At 41.8% G+C, this 19,560-nt stretch overlaps 1 protein-coding gene across 4 annotated transcripts in view; it reads right to left on the reverse strand.

Annotated features, from left to right (window-relative positions):
• fhod3b (formin homology 2 domain containing 3b) overlaps nt 1–19,560 on the reverse strand; it is a 167,018-nt gene that overhangs the window by 53,884 nt on the left and 93,574 nt on the right. For all 4 annotated transcript variants that reach the window (XM_088326107.1, XM_088326106.1, XM_088326108.1 and 1 more), the window contains exon 6: nt 2,373–2,467. In XM_088326107.1, coding sequence (XP_088182233.1) covers nt 2,373–2,467 — 95 coding nt within the window. The remainder of the gene's footprint in view (nt 1–2,372; nt 2,468–19,560) is intronic.

Genomic DNA, 19,560 nt, shown 5'->3' on the forward strand with positions numbered 1-19,560 from the left:
GCTGCAGACCTTCCAAAAACTTAATTCGAGGATAATCAAGATGCTTTATGGCAAATTTCAGAGGACTCTTTGTAGTCTTTTTTTAGCTTGGGAACTCTTGCTCAGATGCCATTTTTGGTCAATGTCTTTCTTATTTGGAGTCATGAACACTGATCTTAAGAAAGGCCAGCGAGGCCTGCAGTTCTTTGGATATTTTTCGAGGTTCTTTTGTAACTTCCTGAATGAGTCGTCGTCACACTCTAGGGGTAATTTTAGTTGGTCGACCACTCCTGGAGAGGTTTTCCTCTTTTCCCAGTTTTCTCCATTTGTGGAAAATAGCGCTGACAGTGGTTGCTCTGTGAACTTTTGTGGAATGATGAATTTCAATCGCTATTTTTTCCAATTTATTCTGGAATTTCTTTGGATAATGGCATGCAAATGGTATTCATGAGATTTTGTAGCCCACTTCACTTTATCGAACAAATTCAATTAAAGTGTTTTTTTTGATTCGACACATGTGATGGCAATCAATTTTGAGTGTGGCCTGTGGAATTGAACTTTCCAAAACCTGTGGTTAGTCACAGTTACTTTTTATTTAACAAGGGTGGGCAATTTCTTAACAAATTTAATCAATATTTGAAAACTGCATTTGGTAGCCCGTGATCTTCAGCTCTCGCTGGAGCGATTCGCAACCGAGTGTGAAGCGACCGGGATGGGGATCAGCACCTCCAAGTCCGAGGCCATGGTTCTCAGTCGGAAAAGGGTGGTATGCTCCCTCCGTGTCGGGGAGGAGGTCTTGCCCCAAGTGGAGGAGTTCAAGTATCTTGGGGTCTTGTTCACGAGTGAGGGTAGGATGGAACGGGAGATCGACAGACGGGTCGGTGCAGCGTCTGCCGTCATTCGGACCCTGTACCGGTCTGTCGTGGTGAAGAGGGAGCTGAGCCGAAAGGCAAAGCTCTCGATCTACCGGTCGATCTACGTTCCTACCCTCACCTATGGTCATGAACTTTGGGTCATGACCGAAAGAACTCGATCCCGGATACAAGCGGCCGAAATGAGTTTCCTCCGCAGGGTGGCTGGGTTCTCCCTTAGAGATAGGGTGAGAAGCTCAGTCATCCGGGAGGGACTCGGAGTAGAGCCACTGCTCCTCCGCGTTGAGAGGAGCCAGTTGAGGTGGCCCGGGCATCTAATAAGGATGCCTCCTGGACGCCTCCCTCGGGAGGTGTTCCGGGCATGTCCCACCGGCAGGAGGCCCCGGGGGCGGCCCAGGACACGTTGGAGAGACTATGTCTCTCGGCTGGCTTGGGAACGCCTCGGGGTCCCGTCGGATGAGCTGGAGGAAGTGGCTGGGGATAGGGACGTCTGGGCTTCCCTTTTAACGCTGCTGCCCCCGCGACCCGACCTCGGATAAGCGGAAGACAATGGATGGATGGATGGATGCATTTGGTATTTCCTTGGATTGTCTCTATGTGATATCAAAATTGGTTTGATGATCTGAACCTTTTGGTGTGATACATATGCAAAATACACAGATAATCTCGCGGTACTGTACTTTTAGAATAGCAGTGACAATATGCAATGTATCATAAAAACATGTGAAGATATTTACTTGCACATGTTATATATCAATTTTTATTTGTCAATAACTAGATCTTTTCATCAAATTGATATTGAAATATTTAGAATGAATGTAAAGTTCTAGCTTGTGTCCCTTTTTAAGCACTACATTTGATACAATGTATTGAAGTCAAGCTCATAATATATTGCAGATTCTTCTGAAATGTTTTTTTTTTTTTGCCTAAAATTTGATTTATATGTTAATAAGAAAATTAATAAATACATGATAAAAACGAAATAGCAAGTACAGAAAAATGCAGCCAGCTATTTAAATGTTGGCCTCAGGCGCACACACCAAAGGACACTGGGGACATGAGTGCATCAGAAAAACTTTTGACATTTATGTTTGCAGGGCAGTATTAAAAAGCCAGACGGACTGGATGTGGCCTGCATGGCTGTAGTTTGCTCACCCCTGCTCTAGTTATAAATAAAACAGGACACTAGTATAATACATATTTAATCTAAAAAATAAGGTTCCTCTAAATAGGGAGCATTTGTGTATATAATATTTCTAAATATAAAAAAAAAATAGGGGAGTCATTTAATGTTTCTCCCTGTGTTACTATCTGGCCAGTAGGGGGCTAAGTTGACTACACAAAGGATGATAGGACCTAGAACCTTTTATTATCATTGGCTGGGAATCTTTTCCCAATATTTTATTTTCAGAAACCATTTCATAGTAAAAAAAAAGTGGCTAAGACAACATTGCAATAATGTTTACATATGACACATTACTCAAACATCATCAACAATTAACTAGGAGATATTTTTCAAACCTTAGTTCCGACAACTGTGTAGAGCCATTGGACTATTTTCGCATGTGCTATTAGCCCATTCATGCCATCCACAAACAGCATGATCTGCCCAAGAGCTGTAGAGAGAGGAAATAAAAACAAATAGGAAGAAAATGTTTAATTAATCATCCATCCAATTAATCTGGTTGTTGTATTCTCAGCAAAAACGGAACGTTTTTCCAACAATAAACCTCATAACTAGTGTTGGGAAGATTGAGTCATCGAGGAATACGTTCCTGGAATGCAAGTACTTCTCTCGGTATCGAGTATTCATCTCATCTCATCAGCCGTACCGCTTATCCTCATTAGGGTCGCGGGGGGGCTGGAGCCCATCCCAGCCATCTCCGGGCAGTGGGCAGGGGACACCCTGAACTGGTTGCCAGCCAATCGCAGGGCACACGGGGACAGACAACTCATTCGCTCATTCACACCTAGGGACAATTTGGACCGGCCAATTCACCTGAAATGCATGTTTTTGGAACGTGGGAGGAAACCGGAGTGCCCGGAGGAAACCCACGCAAGCACGGGGAGAACATACAAACTGCGCACAGGAAGTCTGGAGCTGGATTTGAACCCACGACAGGTTCCCATGACATGAACTGTGCCGCACAAGCGCTAACCACTGCGCCGCCGTGCTGCGGTATCGAGTATTGTAACATATTATTAATACATTTTAGTGATAGTGCATGGAGGGTGACTGTGTTACTTAATAACTGCAGATTCCGATGTTCACAGACTGCTAAATAGTTCTGCATCACTCAAATTGTCACATACTGTACAACCTTCAGTCCATCAGCAGCAATGGGCGGGCATTTTCATACTTATCTCCAAAAAATAACTGAATACAGTTTCGGCACACATAATACGGCGATGCTCCCCATGCAGATATTCTCCCTCCCGTGTAAAGTCGCACCTAAGCCAGATTTAAAAGTATAAAATAAACTGCATAAATCAAGGAGGTAAGCTTATGGGTCAGGTGTAATCGACATTTCGTTCTGTGTACATTGTTATACAGAATGACAATACAAGGAAATTATTATTATTATTATTATTATTATTATTATTATATGTGCATATTTGGTTGTGTTTTACCAGAACCTTATGGTAAGCAGTGTGTGGTGGGGGCGTGGCTTACACAGGAACAACATACCAGCTCTATGGGGTAACCGTAAGCACAGCATTCACAGTGAAAGTGTGCTGAATTTTGGTCTTTTTATTTGTAAATTTATTTTTTTAATACATCTTGGAGAGTACCCAGAAATGAAGAAGGACCAACTCAAAGACAAAATGTATATGGAGTGTCTCAGCTAAGTGTATAGGTATTCCTCTCTGTATCACGATTAGTTATTGTTGTTTCACTAGCTTGTGGATTTTCATCTCGCATTGTGTTCTGCTCTGCATTCTGGTTGGCTCAACAGAGGAAGATGCTTTCTACTGTATTGCCAACAGACATTTTCACTGGAACCATATTCAGGTTTTTAGCTCTCCCTAGTGGCTCCCTGGCACTTTTGCAAAAATGTTTGGTTATGGAAAAATATATGGTTTCTGTAGGACAAAACCAAAAGATGAATGCAGTTTTCCATAACGTCCTCTTTGATGGCGCAAAAGTATCATGTCAAGTGCATCGTTTACTTAATGCACAGTTGTGCAATATAACAGCAAGATTATTTAGAAAATTATAATTTGACGGTACAGACGTCATTAGAAACTGAAAGGTTTATAAAGCGTTTTCATTTGTTAAGCAAATACCCGAGCATGTACATTTGGGTATGTTCTCGAGTAATAAATACATAATTAAACAAATACATAAACATTTCTACTTTGCAGGTTTTGACTATTGCAGGACTTTTTTGGAACGCAGTCCCCCAAAAAAACGAGGGATTCCAGAAAATGTTTTCATGCTTTTATGCAAGTATACTGTATACGGTAATTTGAAACTAGATAGTTACTCTCTTTTTGGTGTCAGTAATCTGGGGTGTAACTGAGATACTTCAAATATAGTAAATGGTTACTGTAACTAATTACTGTTATTCAGTAACGAATCCAACACTGCAGGTCAAAATAATGTATTCCTCCCACATTCCAAAAACATGCATGTTAGATTAATTAGCCGGTCGGAATTGTCCCGAGGTGTAAATGAGCGAGTGAGTTGTCTGTCTTTGTGTGCCCTGCGACTGGCTGGAAACCAATTTAGGGTGTCCCCTGCCGACAGCACCCTCGTGGCCCTACGGAGGATAAGCAGTGCAGAAAATGGATCAGATGGATTTCAATGCCTATTAAGGCTTTTCAAGGATCCACGGGAAAAGTTCTTACAAAGTTCAGGCATCGGTTCAGTTCTTTTGCAATAAAATGTTATTTTGCAGGCAAAAAACTCTTGTGATAATGGAAAGCATTGATTAGGTATTTACCAACTAGTTACATGGTAAAGTAACTCTTTCTGTTACATAATAAAGATTGTTGTAGGTCAAAGAATTCAAAGTTTTCTGAGCAATATTTGAGTCAGTTGAATGGAGAAGAATATACAGGTAGTTGTGTTATAGTACCTTGAAATATTAATGGCACCTCACCATCAAAAGATTTATCCTACACTTAGAGTGCAACAAAAATAAACAGTAAACAACATGATGAAATAACAATCATCATGGACAAAAACACACAAAAAAACCTACGTAACCACACACAAAAATGTACATAAACACACACCAAACCATCGCAAACACATAAAATTTACGTAAATACACCCAAAAACAAAAAGTAACGCACCACTTTTGACCGTCAGTAACAATAACAACATTGTATCGGCAGAAAAAATGATTAGTTGTATTACCCTGTTACTGGAAAAGTAACCCAGATATTCCAAACACTAAAAGTAACTAGTAACTGCAACTAGTTACTGTTTTTCAGTACGCACCCAAACACAGCAGGTCAAAGGAATGTATCGCAACAGAGCATTTTTTGACGGATGTGTATTGTTGTGAAAGGTGTTAATTATACGGCCGTGCCCCGCGTCGAAACTTGAGCTACTGTCCAGGAGAAACTTGAAAAAACAACTAGGCGCACTCATCCCTCAAGTCGACCGACACGACTGCAAGGAAAATATTTGAGCAGACCGCCTCCATGGACGCTGACATGACTTCCATGTGTAAGCGGATACATAAATAAAAGGAAAATAAGAGTCAAGGGATCTCAGCGGGGAAGAGCTGGGGTTAGACAACTGTGGCGCTTCAGTTAAAAAAGGGAATTGGGGGAAGGGGAAGCAGTGCAGCTGAACTGACAAACGTCAGTTTTTTTTAACAAGAGGTGCTTAGTAAAGCCTCAGTGGTCAGTGGCGCACACGCAACAAGGGGTTAATGCGTTCACGCTAACAGGATGAGCCCAGCTTGACCCCGGTACCCCCATTAATCAGCTAATGGGAATGGGGAGGGGAATTGGACAACAGAGTAAAGACAAATAAACATTAGTCCTTTGTTTTCATTTTTTTCTCTCAAACGATTACTTTTGATACATTAATTTAAATTGTAAGACACAAGTTACTCCATGAGACTTTTCTGAAGCAAAGACCTCCTAGCGTAATTCAACGGAGCATCTAGAGTCAAGCAGATCTTCTAACACTGTTTAATCAGCTGCTGGTAGACTCGGGGTTCTCACACCTTTGATAATGCCAAATTCAAGCGCTTTTGAATAATTCAGTGCCATAACATATAAATATATTTTTAAAATAATTGTCCCTGAGTGACAAAACGCAAAGATACGTGTCTTTTATTTAAAAAAAAAAAGTCATAAATAGTTTGGTGCAGCTCATCTGTAAGTATGAAGCCTCTGGAAAGGATTTCAGTAAGAAAAATCACTATTAGATTACGGGTGTGGCTTCAGATTTTTGTCCACACATCAAGGAAGCCCCCACTTTCTAGTTTTGCTTGTTATATGCAGCGATTGCGAGTTTGTAACCAGCCCCCGAGTAGGTTGAGAAGCAGTTTGGTGAGAAAAGTGAATATAGAAATAAGGACAGACAGACGCTTAAACAGAGTTTTTTTCCCTTCCAAAAAAGATGATTAATTGATTGTGCTTACTATTTGAGAGACACTTCTGGCATTGAATGAGTAACGACCTTTAAAGCCAATTTTTCAATTTCTTCAGTACAATTAAAAGATAAAATCTGGTGTGAATCATGTATTTTGCAGATCCAGAAATATATGTGCAATTTACATTTCAATCAGGAATATGATTTTTAGATCATAAATAAATCATGAATATATTAGAGGAGCTGAAAATACGTGTGTAGACAAATCTTTCCCCATATTGGTGTTGGGTAAAATGACAGTAATATATAGCTTACATTTTCAGTTGGAGGAAGTTTTTTCCATTACAATTTACCACTAAGAAAATCGCTCACATAAATTCTTACAAGGACCATAAGAAATGTCTGTAATGGATACGTAATCTTTGCACTAATACAGATGTCATACTGCCCTGTTAAGGTGTAGCACGCACCTGTCCTCTGGGGCCCGTCCACCAGAAGGCGATGACGCTTCAAAGGACAACGCAATATAAACTAAAGTGAGCTGCCGCGGGAAGAAAAGCAATGGCAAAGCAAAACCACCAGAGAGCGGTGTCAGCATCATTTTGAAGCTGACTTGTTGTGAAACATGGCAACAATTTCAAGCATTTAAAAAAACATTTCCCCCGAAATGCAAACACTTTAGAATCCCTGAAACCTCAAGGTTACAGTGAATTCAAAATGAACAACTTTAAGAAACAATTGAGATAACAAAGAAGGGCTGACAGAAAAAACCCAGATCCCGTCTTGGCCCCCTCCCCTTGACAGTCTTAACCAGGGATCTTCAACCTTTTTAAAGATGAAAGCTACTTTTTCTTCTTTATTAACACAAAAGGCACCCCGTTTGATATGCATTTCTAAAATTAAAAAAATATCTTGTTGTTATTAGAATTAGGGTATATAGGCTCAGTGAACCACAAAATAACAAAACAGGTCCCCGGGCACCTCAGCTGTCCTCAGGCGGCACCTTGTTGCCCGCGGGCACCATGTTGGAGACCCCTGGTCTTTTCACAATAGAAATAGCTTTACAAATTCTGTATGATTTACTAAAACGTGAAATTCTCCAATAAATCTCAGCTTGTCCTATTTTTAATCCCATTTCTGGATTCATGGTCAACTTTTGGCCCATTTTACCTGAAATAGCGCTTCGAGTTCCATATCTGCTAAAACTATCAGGGTCCCAGAGGTCTACTAGGGTCCATCACATGTCATGCAAATCAAGAGGATTCAAAAGGATTCGTCACCTGACACCTAAGAGAAAACAATAAGTGCTGTGGCCTTTGAGCTTAGCTGTCCTCTGCCACAAATTCATATCAGTGTTACACATACAATAAAACTTAAATTGGATGGACAAAAATAAGCTTGTATGGTTAAAAAAAAAAAAACAAAGAAATAGCCAAGAGCTTTTGAGTAAATCTCAAAAGTCCTAGTGGACATAAACTAATGTTTTATTTTTCCATCAGCCTGGTCTACGACTTACAGTGCTTAACTCATTCAATGCCAGACGTGCTTCTCAAATTGGGAACGCTGCCAGTGCGCAAGCCATTTGACTCGTTTTTAAAGCCTACCGAAAATGAATAGGACATATCAAAATAAAGCTTCCAGCATCAATTTTTCATTGAAAAAAAAGTATGTTTCTAGCTTTTACTGTCAGGGCGGACCAGAACAGAGCAGGAGACCCCAGAGCGTTCGTTACAAGTCTTTTATTTGGGGAAGCGTAGGGGTTAGCGGGAGACGCGATGACCGTCGAACGTCAGCAACGCCGTGAAGACAACTTCGGGACACGTAGCCAATCATAGCGTGGGACGGAAGCAGGTCGAGTTTACCGGGACTGGAGAGAAGATCGTAGCGTGGAACGGAAGCAGGTCGGATCAGAGGCAGGCAGAATCAGGTAAACAAGTCAAAAATACACAGGAAAATCAGGCGAGTCAAACGGGGTAAAAAGTATCCTCCGACGAAGAGGTCTCCGCGTAGCATGCTTAAAAAGGGAACATAAACCAATCAGGAAGCGCATTCCAGCGCGCCAGATGATTACCCCAGGTGGCTCCACTTGGGTAATCGTGACAGAACCCCCCTCTCAAGGGACGGCTCCAGAAGTCCCCCAGGAAAAAAAAAAATAAACCCAAGACACGTCACAGGGAAACACAGGTAAATCAGGAGAGTCAACTCAGGACAGGCAGAATCAGAACCAGCAAGACAGGAGAGTCAACTCAGAACCGGCAAACAGGACAGGCAGAATCAGAACCGGCAAAACAGGACAGGCAGAATCAGAACCGGCAAAACAGGAGAGTCGACTCAGAACCGGCAAAACAGGACAGGCAGAATCAGAACCGGCAAGACAGGAGAGTCGACTCAGAACCGGCAAACAGGACAGGAGAATCAGGAGAGTCTGAATCAGGACTGGCAGGCAGCAGAGTAGGAGTGGCAGACCGGAGAGTCGGCGTCAAAATGGCAGGCCGCGGAGTCGGAGTCGGGCTGGCAGGCCGCGGAGTCGGAGTCGGACTGGCAGGTCGCGGAGTCGGAGTGGCAGGCCGCGGAGTCGGAGTCGGACTGGCAGGCCGCGGAGTCAGAGTCGGACTGGCAGGCCGCGGAGTCGGAGTGGCAGGCAGCGGAGTCGAAGTCGGACTGGCAGGCCGCGGAGTCGGAGTCGAACAGGCAGGCCGCGGAGAGTCGAACAGGCAGGCATGGGTGTCATTGCGCAGTCACAAGGCCGAAGGTGCCTTAGCCAATTTCACCACGTCGGAAATGACTTGCCGAACTGCACATTCTAAAGGGGAATTGGGCTGCTGGTTCTGGCTTTCATAGTCGTCAGGGGGCAGATGTACGAACGCGGGGTCCATTCTGGTCGGAGGATTCTGTCAGGGCGGACCAGAACAGAGCAGGAGACCCCAGAGCGTTCGTTACAAGTCTTTTATTTGGGGAAGCGTAGGGGTTAGCGGGAGACGCGATGACCGTCGAACGTCAGCAGCAACGCCGTGAAGACAACTTCGGGACACGTAGCCAATCGTAGCGTGGACGGAAGCAGGTCGAGTTTACCGGGACTGGAGAGAAGATCGTAGCGTGGAACGGAAGCAGGTCGGATCGGAGGCAGGCAGAATCAGGTAAACAAGTCAAAAATACACAGGAAAATCAGGCGAGTCAAACGGGGTAAAAAGTATCCTCCGACGAAGAGGTCTCCGCGTAGCATGCTTAAAAAGGGAACATAAACCAATCAGTAAAGCGCATTCCAGCGCGCCAGATGATTACCCCAGGTGGCTCCACTTGGGTAATCATGACATTTACCATTGTTTGATAAAAAAACAGTTGATCATCGATCAGTTTCTTGAAAATACCTGTTTCCAAGAAATAAAGGATGCACCTCAAGCAGAACTTTTACTTGAGTGCTTTTTTGCATTTGTGATACCCTGTGTTGGGAATAACACTATTATAAATACAGACGCTCCCCTACTTACATTACTTCATTTGAGTTACGAAAAAACGGTAGATACGAACATTTATTTGGGGAATGTCAAAAAATATCCGGACATTGCTGTAAGTTACATTTTGGATTGTGTGCACCTTTTCTTCCAAATACAGGACATTAAGGTAGTACTTCTTTCCGCCGCTACTGGCCTGTGGCAGTGTGAGAGCTCACCCAGCATCCACCCGAAGAAGAAATCCGCTTCCTCTTCCTAGTTCGTGTGTAAACGTACTGTACCATATCTCCAGTGCACTAAGAACTTTTTATTGTTTAATATCTCATGCATCCATTCAATGTGGTTGGTGTAAAGTGTAAAATAGAGGCGAGCCATTTCTTTTTAAATGAAAGTGGAATATGGAAGCTTGATGTGGTTGAGAAAATGGTTGGAACGTTTTTTTCCGGCCACTTTCTTCCACAGAGAAGGAAGTCGTTTAACTCTTGAAGCTCATCTTCCAAAAGTAAGTTAAACTTAACTTTATCATATTCATCTCATCTCATGAGCTGCACCGCTTATCCTCAGTAGGGTCGCGGGGGTGCTGGAGCCCATCCGAGCAATCATCGAGCAATGGGCAGGGGACACCCTGAACTGGTTGCCAGCCAATCGCAGGAACTCTATCATATTATTTTATGAAATGTTTATTTCTTATTACAAAACAATACAGGTTACTTATACAAGCCTTAAACATACTTAGATAAACTTTAAACCTACATTCTATGCAAAATATAGCACTGAAGCAACTTACAAACAAATTCAACTTATGAACAATTGTCCGGAACCTATCTTGTTCGTAAGTAGGGCAGCTTCTGTAATGCTGTTACGTATTGGCGTTATTTTTCCAGTAACAGGGTAATCTAAGTAATTATTTTTTCCACCGTTACAACGCTGTCACCGTCAAAAGCCGTGCGTTACTTTGAAGAGATTCTTTATGTAAGTAAGCAGGACATCCTTGGTCAATCCTTTTGCATATTTATTCACCAAAAACACGCCAACGTGAACACGTATCTCATTCAACCTATCACGGCAGCCATCTGCAATAACACAAAACTGCGTGCGTGATGATGTAACACAATGGAGAACGTCGTACCGTAATATCGCGTGTAAGAGGGCTATTAAATTCACAATACTTAACATCTAATTTGGGAAGTGTAAGGGTCATTCTCAGTGGTCCCTGCACAGTGTCTTTTAACAATAATTGTTCCAAAAATGCTTTTCTCTCCTCACTTATGTTCTTTTTTTACTTGTAGTTTTGTTTTTATCATGTTCGAAATAAAGATTCATTCATACGTTACGGCATTTAGTGAGTTAATGGGAGCCCTTCAGTAATTAGTAAGGTCTCTTCACTTGGCCATGTTAAACAAGCATGAAATGAGAAGCTCCACCATCAGTCACATACTTCTCATCTTTGTATGCCACAGATAAGCCAAAATTCCCAGGTGCAGCCGAGTGTGTGTGTGTTTGAGAACGCTACAGTTTGTCTTTTATCAATCCGAGGTAATTACTCACAACATGTCGGGCCTGAGCATTCCTGGCAGTCCTTTGGCGCGGCCGACCCAAAAAATTCGTAACCTCGGACCTTGACAACATCAGTGTTTTTGAAAAATACATGATTAACCTCCTTAGTCAACGTGCACCCAAGTATCTCCCTCTACTCTCGTGCCCCCGCCATTCTACTCTGAAGCACGGATGATGGATGAGTGACAGAAATCACGATATGATGAACAGCTCCTCAAATGATGCAACCTTACATTATTTAAACTCAAACTATTGTATTTTCCAGACTATAAGGCCCAGTGCGCCTTAAATACTGCAGAATATGGTGGATAAGAGTGAAAATACATACAGAAATTATAGGTATGCCTTACCATGCAAGGCTGTACATACAATATTTTACTATATATTATCACATTTGAGCAATAAAAGATAGATAGATAGATAGATAGATAGATACTTTGTTCATCCCCGAAGGGAAATTCACATTTCCAGCAGCATCCCTGAGCTGAGAACAATCGAGAACAATCGAAAATAACACGGGAGCTGCTGGAGTGGCTGCCATTCGTGACGGCGCCGGAAGAAAAGATTCAATTTGAATCATTTACAAACAAACAAACAAAATATTCATGTTTCAATGGGCAACGTTTGATCAAACTAATAAACATCCAACCATTCATCCATTATCCGCACCGCTTATCCTCAGTAGGGTCACGAAGGTGCTGGAGCCCATCTCAGCTAACTTCGGGCAGTGGGCAGGGGACACCCTGAATTGGTTGCCGGACAGTCACAAGGCTAATAAACATCGCTTACATATATTGCAATACATTCTATGCAATGGGAATCGAACCCAAGTAGTGGCGGCGAAAGAGCCTACACTTTCCCACCAGACGAACTACATATGACAAGGCATTGGAGCTCATTTTATTCTCACACTATTTTTATTCACAGTGATTTGATTTGAATAGTGCACTCTGATCGATTAAAGAGTCTTTCCACTTCTCAATCACTGAAAGGGGGAGAATGAAAAAAAAAACAGAAACTTTCAACAAAATACTATACAAGCACTTTTAGGTATGTATACATGTTTAACCGAGAGTTTATTGACACCACAGGTGAAGAAGAAAAACTGTTTTATCTTTCAGAATGCACTATGCAAATGAGTGTTGCAGGCACCATGATAAAATATATAGAGTAATAATGGAATAAGGTCTAATGCCTTTTCACGTGTCACCCATACCACTGGTGCTATAGTAGTTAAATGTCAGTGCTCTCACCACCACTCGTCGGGCTCAAGTCCCATTACATAAAGTGCTTTGCGATTTTGGTCAGCGACACTTATCTGATGAATAATTGAATTAATATATACCATAAGTATTGACCCTTTGCTTTGGCACCACGTTGCCTTTCCTGGCAGAATGAGAACCACGACGGAACCTGAGCGCATGACAGTGGAGATGAAACAAATGCCAATAACTACATGAGAAGAATATAATCACTACTTTTACGATGGTGACTTCTTGCTGTGCGAAACAGCATGCTTCTTAGCCCAATTTGATATTTTATTGTATCCCTTTTGGTGCAATCAATCAAAGGGACTGATGGTCCTCAAAGTATATGAGGATATGAGGTGAGCATTTTTCACAAGGTCATTTTATGTATTTTGGATACATTTTTTGTTGAGCCGAATCTCACTCCCCTTAGAGTGATGCACACTCGTTTTATCCTACGCTTCTCCGCACTGCGTTTCCAGCAGAACAAGTCACGATCGTAGTCTGTACAATGTGTTTATTAAGGAATATTGATTGGTGTGATTGAAACAGAAAAAAACGAGAGTGCGTACGCGTGAAGGGAGTGAGATTCTGCAGGGGAGTTGAAATAAGCCACAACGAGTCACGCCAAATACACTCAATGTAGCTACCAATAAGTTAGCAAATTCTACTGGAGCTAAAATAAAATAATAAATAATTTGAGCAGTTTTTAGTTAGATGATTTGAGAATTGATGGCACTCTGCACAGAGCTAACGTTAGAGTCTTACCTTAGCCATAATGAGGCTCCTCCCAGCGTTAGTGAGGAACGCGTACTGGTAACCCAACCAGCAACAAAGAACTGGTAAGCATCCAGATTTTTACAAGATTTTAGATTAGCACCTGTGTACGGGGATACTCCATTTACAATATAGTGGTCCAGATTAAAGGGACTGAAGGTAGACTGAAATATATGGTTATGCCAGGAGTAACAAGGTTTTGGGTCTGTATCTAGCTCTGCTATCTTCAGTTTCCCTATATAGTGCTTTTGGACAAAGCGACCCACCTCATTTGACAGCTGCACAATATTTATTTGACCAGTTATTGCCAATGGAGTTAAATAGTAGAGCTTTTTTTTTGTTCTTGTCCCCTGTTTACTGGACTCAGCCACGGGGAGTACTGTTTTACTACGGTTTACTGCCGTTCGTCATGGTGTCATTCCTTAGATAGGTCATGTGTTTGCAAAGAGTCAATATGTAGAGACAGTTGTACATGAAAACACACAGTAGCTCTTCCTGTCGTCTTAGTTTCATTAACCTTATGTATGAAAAAATATGACAAAGGACAATTTTTGGGGGTGCGCCTTATAATCCAGTGTGCCTTACAGTGTGAAAAATGTGGTAACTTGATATTCCATGACAGATTACATACTCTACTATACAACCGCCAGGATGACATTGACGTCTTAGCCGCACCTGATGAACCTTGTGTTGGCCAAAAGGGTTTTAAGCAAATCCTGGATTGAGAAGATGACTAGCCTTAATGAGACTTTTCAACGTTCCATCAGGAAACATGAACGCTCAGCTGCTGACAGATGACGCATTAGCGCTCTTAGAGTCGACCGCGAATTGAGACGATTCTTTAAATTGTCATAACACACGGGACGATCCCGAATACCCCCTTGCATGGAAAAAAATGCGGTCCTAAAAACCACGCAACGACAATCTTGAAATTGCTTCTTCGTGGATTGAGTTGAATGCATAAGAGGGTAAAGAACATTTTCATGTAAATACACAAAACCACATGGAGTGCAGTTATCATGTTAAGGCAAAATTAAGGCAAAACAATACTGTGACTTGTTTCAAAAAGTAAATTATCAATCAGTACAGAAAATGCAACCCTTGAAAATATCTCTGGTAGGTATAGTATTGTGTTGTAATGTACTTTATTCTAAAGCAGCTACATTTGTGAGAAGCAGATTGTCTCCCTAAGTCCAAAATCAAGAGCCTTCAGCTGGTACAAAATGCTGCAGCGAGGCTTTTAACTAAGACAAAAAGTTTGATCACATTACCCAGATTTTAGCAAACTGCATTGGCTCCCTGTTAGCTTGACATATGATTTTTAAGGTTCTGTTGGAAGTGTACAAAAGCATGCATGGACTTGCTCCCTCATATCTTTCAGATTTAATTTCGCCCTACATTCCGGTCCTGAGCCTTCGCTCTGTAAATGCTAGTCTACTATTGATCCAGAGAGCAAAGAAGAGATCCGCAGGTTTGAGGGGCGTTCTCCATTTGGGCCCCGGTGCTGTGGAATGCTCTTGCCCCTGAGATTTGATCTGCAACCTCAGTGGAAATGTTTGAGTATAAGCTTAAAACACACTTCTATTCTATAGCATATGAATAACCTATATTTCATGTTTACAATATCTGTGTATTATTTGTTATTGCAACATTTGTTGCAGGCTGGTCATCCTGGAAGGGGAATTACTTCATGTGCAGTACCTTCTCATGGTTTCTTAATTTTCCTCATGTTGAGGTTTTGGAGTTTTTCCTTGGCCTCATGTAGGTTTTAGATCAGGGTATGGTGTAATAATAGTCTGTGGTTTGCAATAATCTGTGGTCTGTGCAGCCCTTTGAGACTCTTTGTGATTAAGAGCCCTACGAATAAACATTACTTGACTTGACTTAACCTGTTCTTGATTAAATGACTCAAGAAACTGCTGCTTGAAGAAAAATACTGGTGTCCCTTACAAAAAGAAAAGTTACTCATTATCAAGTTCTTTTTCTACAAAAAATAGTAGTTGGATATTTACAGCAGGGTTTCTAAACCTGTGTGCTGTGAGAATGTGTCTGGTGTCCCTCAGGAAATTGTCTAATATCATCTGACTGTCCACAACAACATATTTCGACATATCTACAGAATTCTGTATTCTGACATAGAGATGACTCGATGACATGACTACTGCCCAGAATATATGCATATTTTATTTAAAGAGCTCATTTTTGAAAAAGTATGATGGCTGAAACTATCCTAGTTAACTTGTCCTGCGTATAATTAGGTTAGGTTTAGGTTAAAAGTATAGTTTATGCCTTTTGTGGACATTTGACTGATGCAAAAATGCACCGCAACCTACCCACGTCTGGAGTTTGCGAGTTCTCACCATGCTTGCGTGGGTTTCCTTCGGGCACTCCAGTTTCCTCCCACATTCCAAAAACATGCATGTCAGGTTAATTGGCCGGTCCAAATTGTCCCTAGGTGTGAATGAGCGAGTGAGTTGTCTTAGTCTCTGTGTGCCTGCGACTATCTGGCAACCAGTTTGGGGTTTCCCCTGCCTGAAGATTGCTCGGATGGGGTCCAGCACCCGTGACCCTTTTGAGGATAAGCAGTGCAGGTAATAGATGGATGGATGGACAACACTTATATTACATTTTAATGAATTTATTTAATGTCTTTCAAAGTCCAATACATCACCAGATACACCAAAGAGTCGTTTCCCTTGATGTACTTTTTGGCATTTAGTTATATTTTTTCTGGATGACTCTGTTTTCTCTATTTTCTAAAAGTTGTCTCTCTACTTTGAGTAAAATGAGTGTGATAATAGGATCAAATATAGGCCTTTTTATACTTAATTTGTAACACTAGCGGTCAAGTGGTTAGGTTTCGGCACTTTCACCGCCATGAAGTGGGTTCGACTGCCGTTGCATACGCTGACTTGTATACAACTGACCAAACATGCACTAGCATTAATATATACCATAAGTGTATGAAATGCATGTTATGCGTAACAGTTATACTTGAATGAATACAGTAGCTTATTACAGTTAATATTCTTGGATCCCTTAACCAACTGAGTAGTAAGAGCACCAATTATAGAGAGTATTTAGTACAATACAGGTTACTCATACAAGCCTTAAACATTATTATACAAACCTTAAACATGCAAAATATAGCACTGAAGCAACTTACAAACAAATTCAACTTAGAAGCGACCGTCCGGAACCTAACTACGGTAGTTCGTAAGTCCGGTAGCGTCTGTACTGGATTTTTCTTTTTTTCGTTTTTTAATTATGACAGCAAGTAGCCACAGGACTAATCCTCAACACCAGGCCAAAATTTTACTGTTAACTAACAAGATCATTCGATTCTTAGGAGAATTAATAAGAAGAGCATGTGAATGCTGAGGCCGTGCAGGACTGCGCCCACTTCAAGCACTGATCTCTGGCCCTGAAAATGTGGGCCTCCGTTTAGTTTAATCATGAGAAGTTCAAAAATACCTCACACAAAGTACAACAATAACACAGCTCTGGCCCTTTTGCATGGATGTCACGTAATGAGATGCTGGCAGACTGTGAGTTGCCTTCAAAGCTCAATGATTGGATTTTAAATGTATCCACGATGGGAAGAACAGCCTGGGAAAAAAAACTCATGACCGTAAGGACAACAAGCAAAGCCCCAAAGCCAGCGTCTGAGCTCCAGCGACGGTTCTAAAAGAGTTTCTTAAAGACCTCTCTCTTGTAAAACCGCAGCAATTATGCTGCAAATCCAAAGGAATGCGCAATAAGAACTGCTTCCTGACCGCTGCCAAGGTGAGAAAATCTGAAGTTTAGGGTGGCAGCGCCAGCACGAGTCAGCTGGTTATCAGTGAACGGCCTAAACTGGACAGTACGGGTGCGTGGATAGATCAAAATAGTGATATTATCAATACCAAGCAAATACTTGGATTGGATCAATACTATTTACACAAGGAGCAGCCCTTCTCTCACCCAGCACCATCAGCCACTTAAGCCATTTAAGTTTCTGACTGACAGGCATACTCTTAGCACTTCTCCCTACTTGGCCTGCCAGGCAGAAGAGGTCTAAATCTATGCAGCCGCTCTGACAGATGCTAAAAATGACAGTTGCACACTGAAAAGGCAGCTCGGTGTGTACTTTATTTTTGTAACACGGAAAAAGAATGATGCCAAGTGTAAGGTGGTCTGCTGCTGTGGCAACACTAGACATTTAGATAAAGACATAAAAAAAGCTACCCCTGCTGAGTGATAGGGTCTGACATACCTCCTCCACGAACCAGGGTTTTAACTAGGCAAAGGTGTGGGACGGCAGTAGCTCAGGAGGTAGAGCGCTCGTCTTGGGATCAAGGGATCCCAGTTCGAATCCCGGCTTGTCCGTGTTACATGTCGAAGTGTCCTTGGGTAAGACACTGAACCCCTAATACCCTCAATAAGCAGGTTAGCGTCTTACATGGCTGCAATACATGGCCGCTATTGGGAAATGTGAAGCACACTGTAAAGCGCTTTGGGAAGTCATTGACTTGAAAAGCGCTATATAAATGCAGATCATTTCATTTTTCAATTATCACAAATATATGCCCAATTATCCAGAACCCTTTAAAAAGACATTTGGAACATTACATATAGTTGGGTCATTGTGTCGTTTTCATTCCACGATCAAGCCAGGTCTGTTAATTCATGATAACCTCCATCCATTTTTTTGCCCCGTTATCCTCTATAGCAGGGGTCGGGAACCTATGGCTTGCGAGCCATATATGGCCCTTTTCTATGGCTATAGTACCTGTGGCTCAGAGACAAATTTGATTACATGCAAATTTTTTCCATCTCGTTCAAAACTTGAGCCATTATTCCTGTTCGGATACACGCAAAGCCAAACCAAAGCTGAATTACAATGCAGTACTTTGCAGAATATATAGGGCACGTTTTTCACTACAATTTACAGTCACAGTGTCACACCAAAAAAAAAACCAAAAACTTGTTTGGGCTGTACAACGCTAAAGAATCCTTTATATAAAAGCTCATTACATAATCTGTGTTCAGTGTTCAGATACCTTATGATGGAATCCACAGAACAAACTGTAAATACGCCAAAACACCGGAAGAGAATTTAAAGTTATTTGATTGTGTGAGTGGGAGGGATGGGTGGAGCTATGCAAAAAGTGCAAGCACTCCTTCCCATCTCTCGCCCTACTCCGTCTGCGCCAAAGGTAAGCACATCAGGTTCCTGTTTGCAGAATGTTGTGACGTTTTTACAAAATAACTGCTTGCATCTGGTTTTGAAACCAATATGTATGAAAAAAGGGGTCAAAATGAGTTTAACCGATCTTGAGTAATTGCAAGAAAGAGACAAGTTTAAAGTGGTATGTTTGTTGATTTTGGGACACGGGCTTTGGCATTATTCTCTTTTCATAATTTTTTTATCAAATCATCAAAAATAAATGTGCTGAAGACTAAGCTTTTGTCTGGGGCGCGGGTTTAGCAATTTAGTATATTTGTCTCATAATATATGTTGTGGCTCTTTCCCAAAATAAAATTAATATATTTTGCTTCTTTGGCTCTTTGAGTCAGAAAGGTTCCCAACCCCTGCTCTATAGGATGGCTTGGTTTTGGAATGTGAGAGGAAACTGGAGACCCCGGAGGAAGCCCATACAGGCACATGGAGAACATGCAAACTCCGCACGTGGAAGCCGCGGTAGCTGGAATCAAACCCTGGACCTCCACACCGTAGGGCTGTGCACCAACCACCCAGCCGCCATAGCTGCCCCAAATCATAACATTTCCAAGCAAATATTATCAGATCGGTATTTGATCATACACCCTTACTTGGATCAGATCGATATCAAAATTGCAAGTATCACTCAACCCTACTGGAGAGATGCGAGAGTAAACACAAAAGCCTCCTTTCCCAAACTCATTCATCGCTTTGCTCTTTCAGTTTTTCATTTGCAAATGTATACAAAACTAGGCCATTCGGACTGTCCGTCATCGGGGAGAATTTATTTTATCAGCATTTCAGGAAGGGAGCCAAATCTCCGTAGCGTTCGGGCTGTTATTTTGAGATGGCGCATTAGCAAGCAGCTGCGCTCACAGTTTGCAGACTTGCGTACACGTGAAATGGGTACACC

This window comes from Urocampus carinirostris, chromosome 2 (assembly GCF_059441175.1).
Source record: "Urocampus carinirostris isolate Australia breed hairy pipefish chromosome 2, RoL_Ucar_1.0, whole genome shotgun sequence".
NCBI classification, from domain to species: Eukaryota; Metazoa; Chordata; class Actinopteri; order Syngnathiformes; family Syngnathidae; genus Urocampus; species Urocampus carinirostris.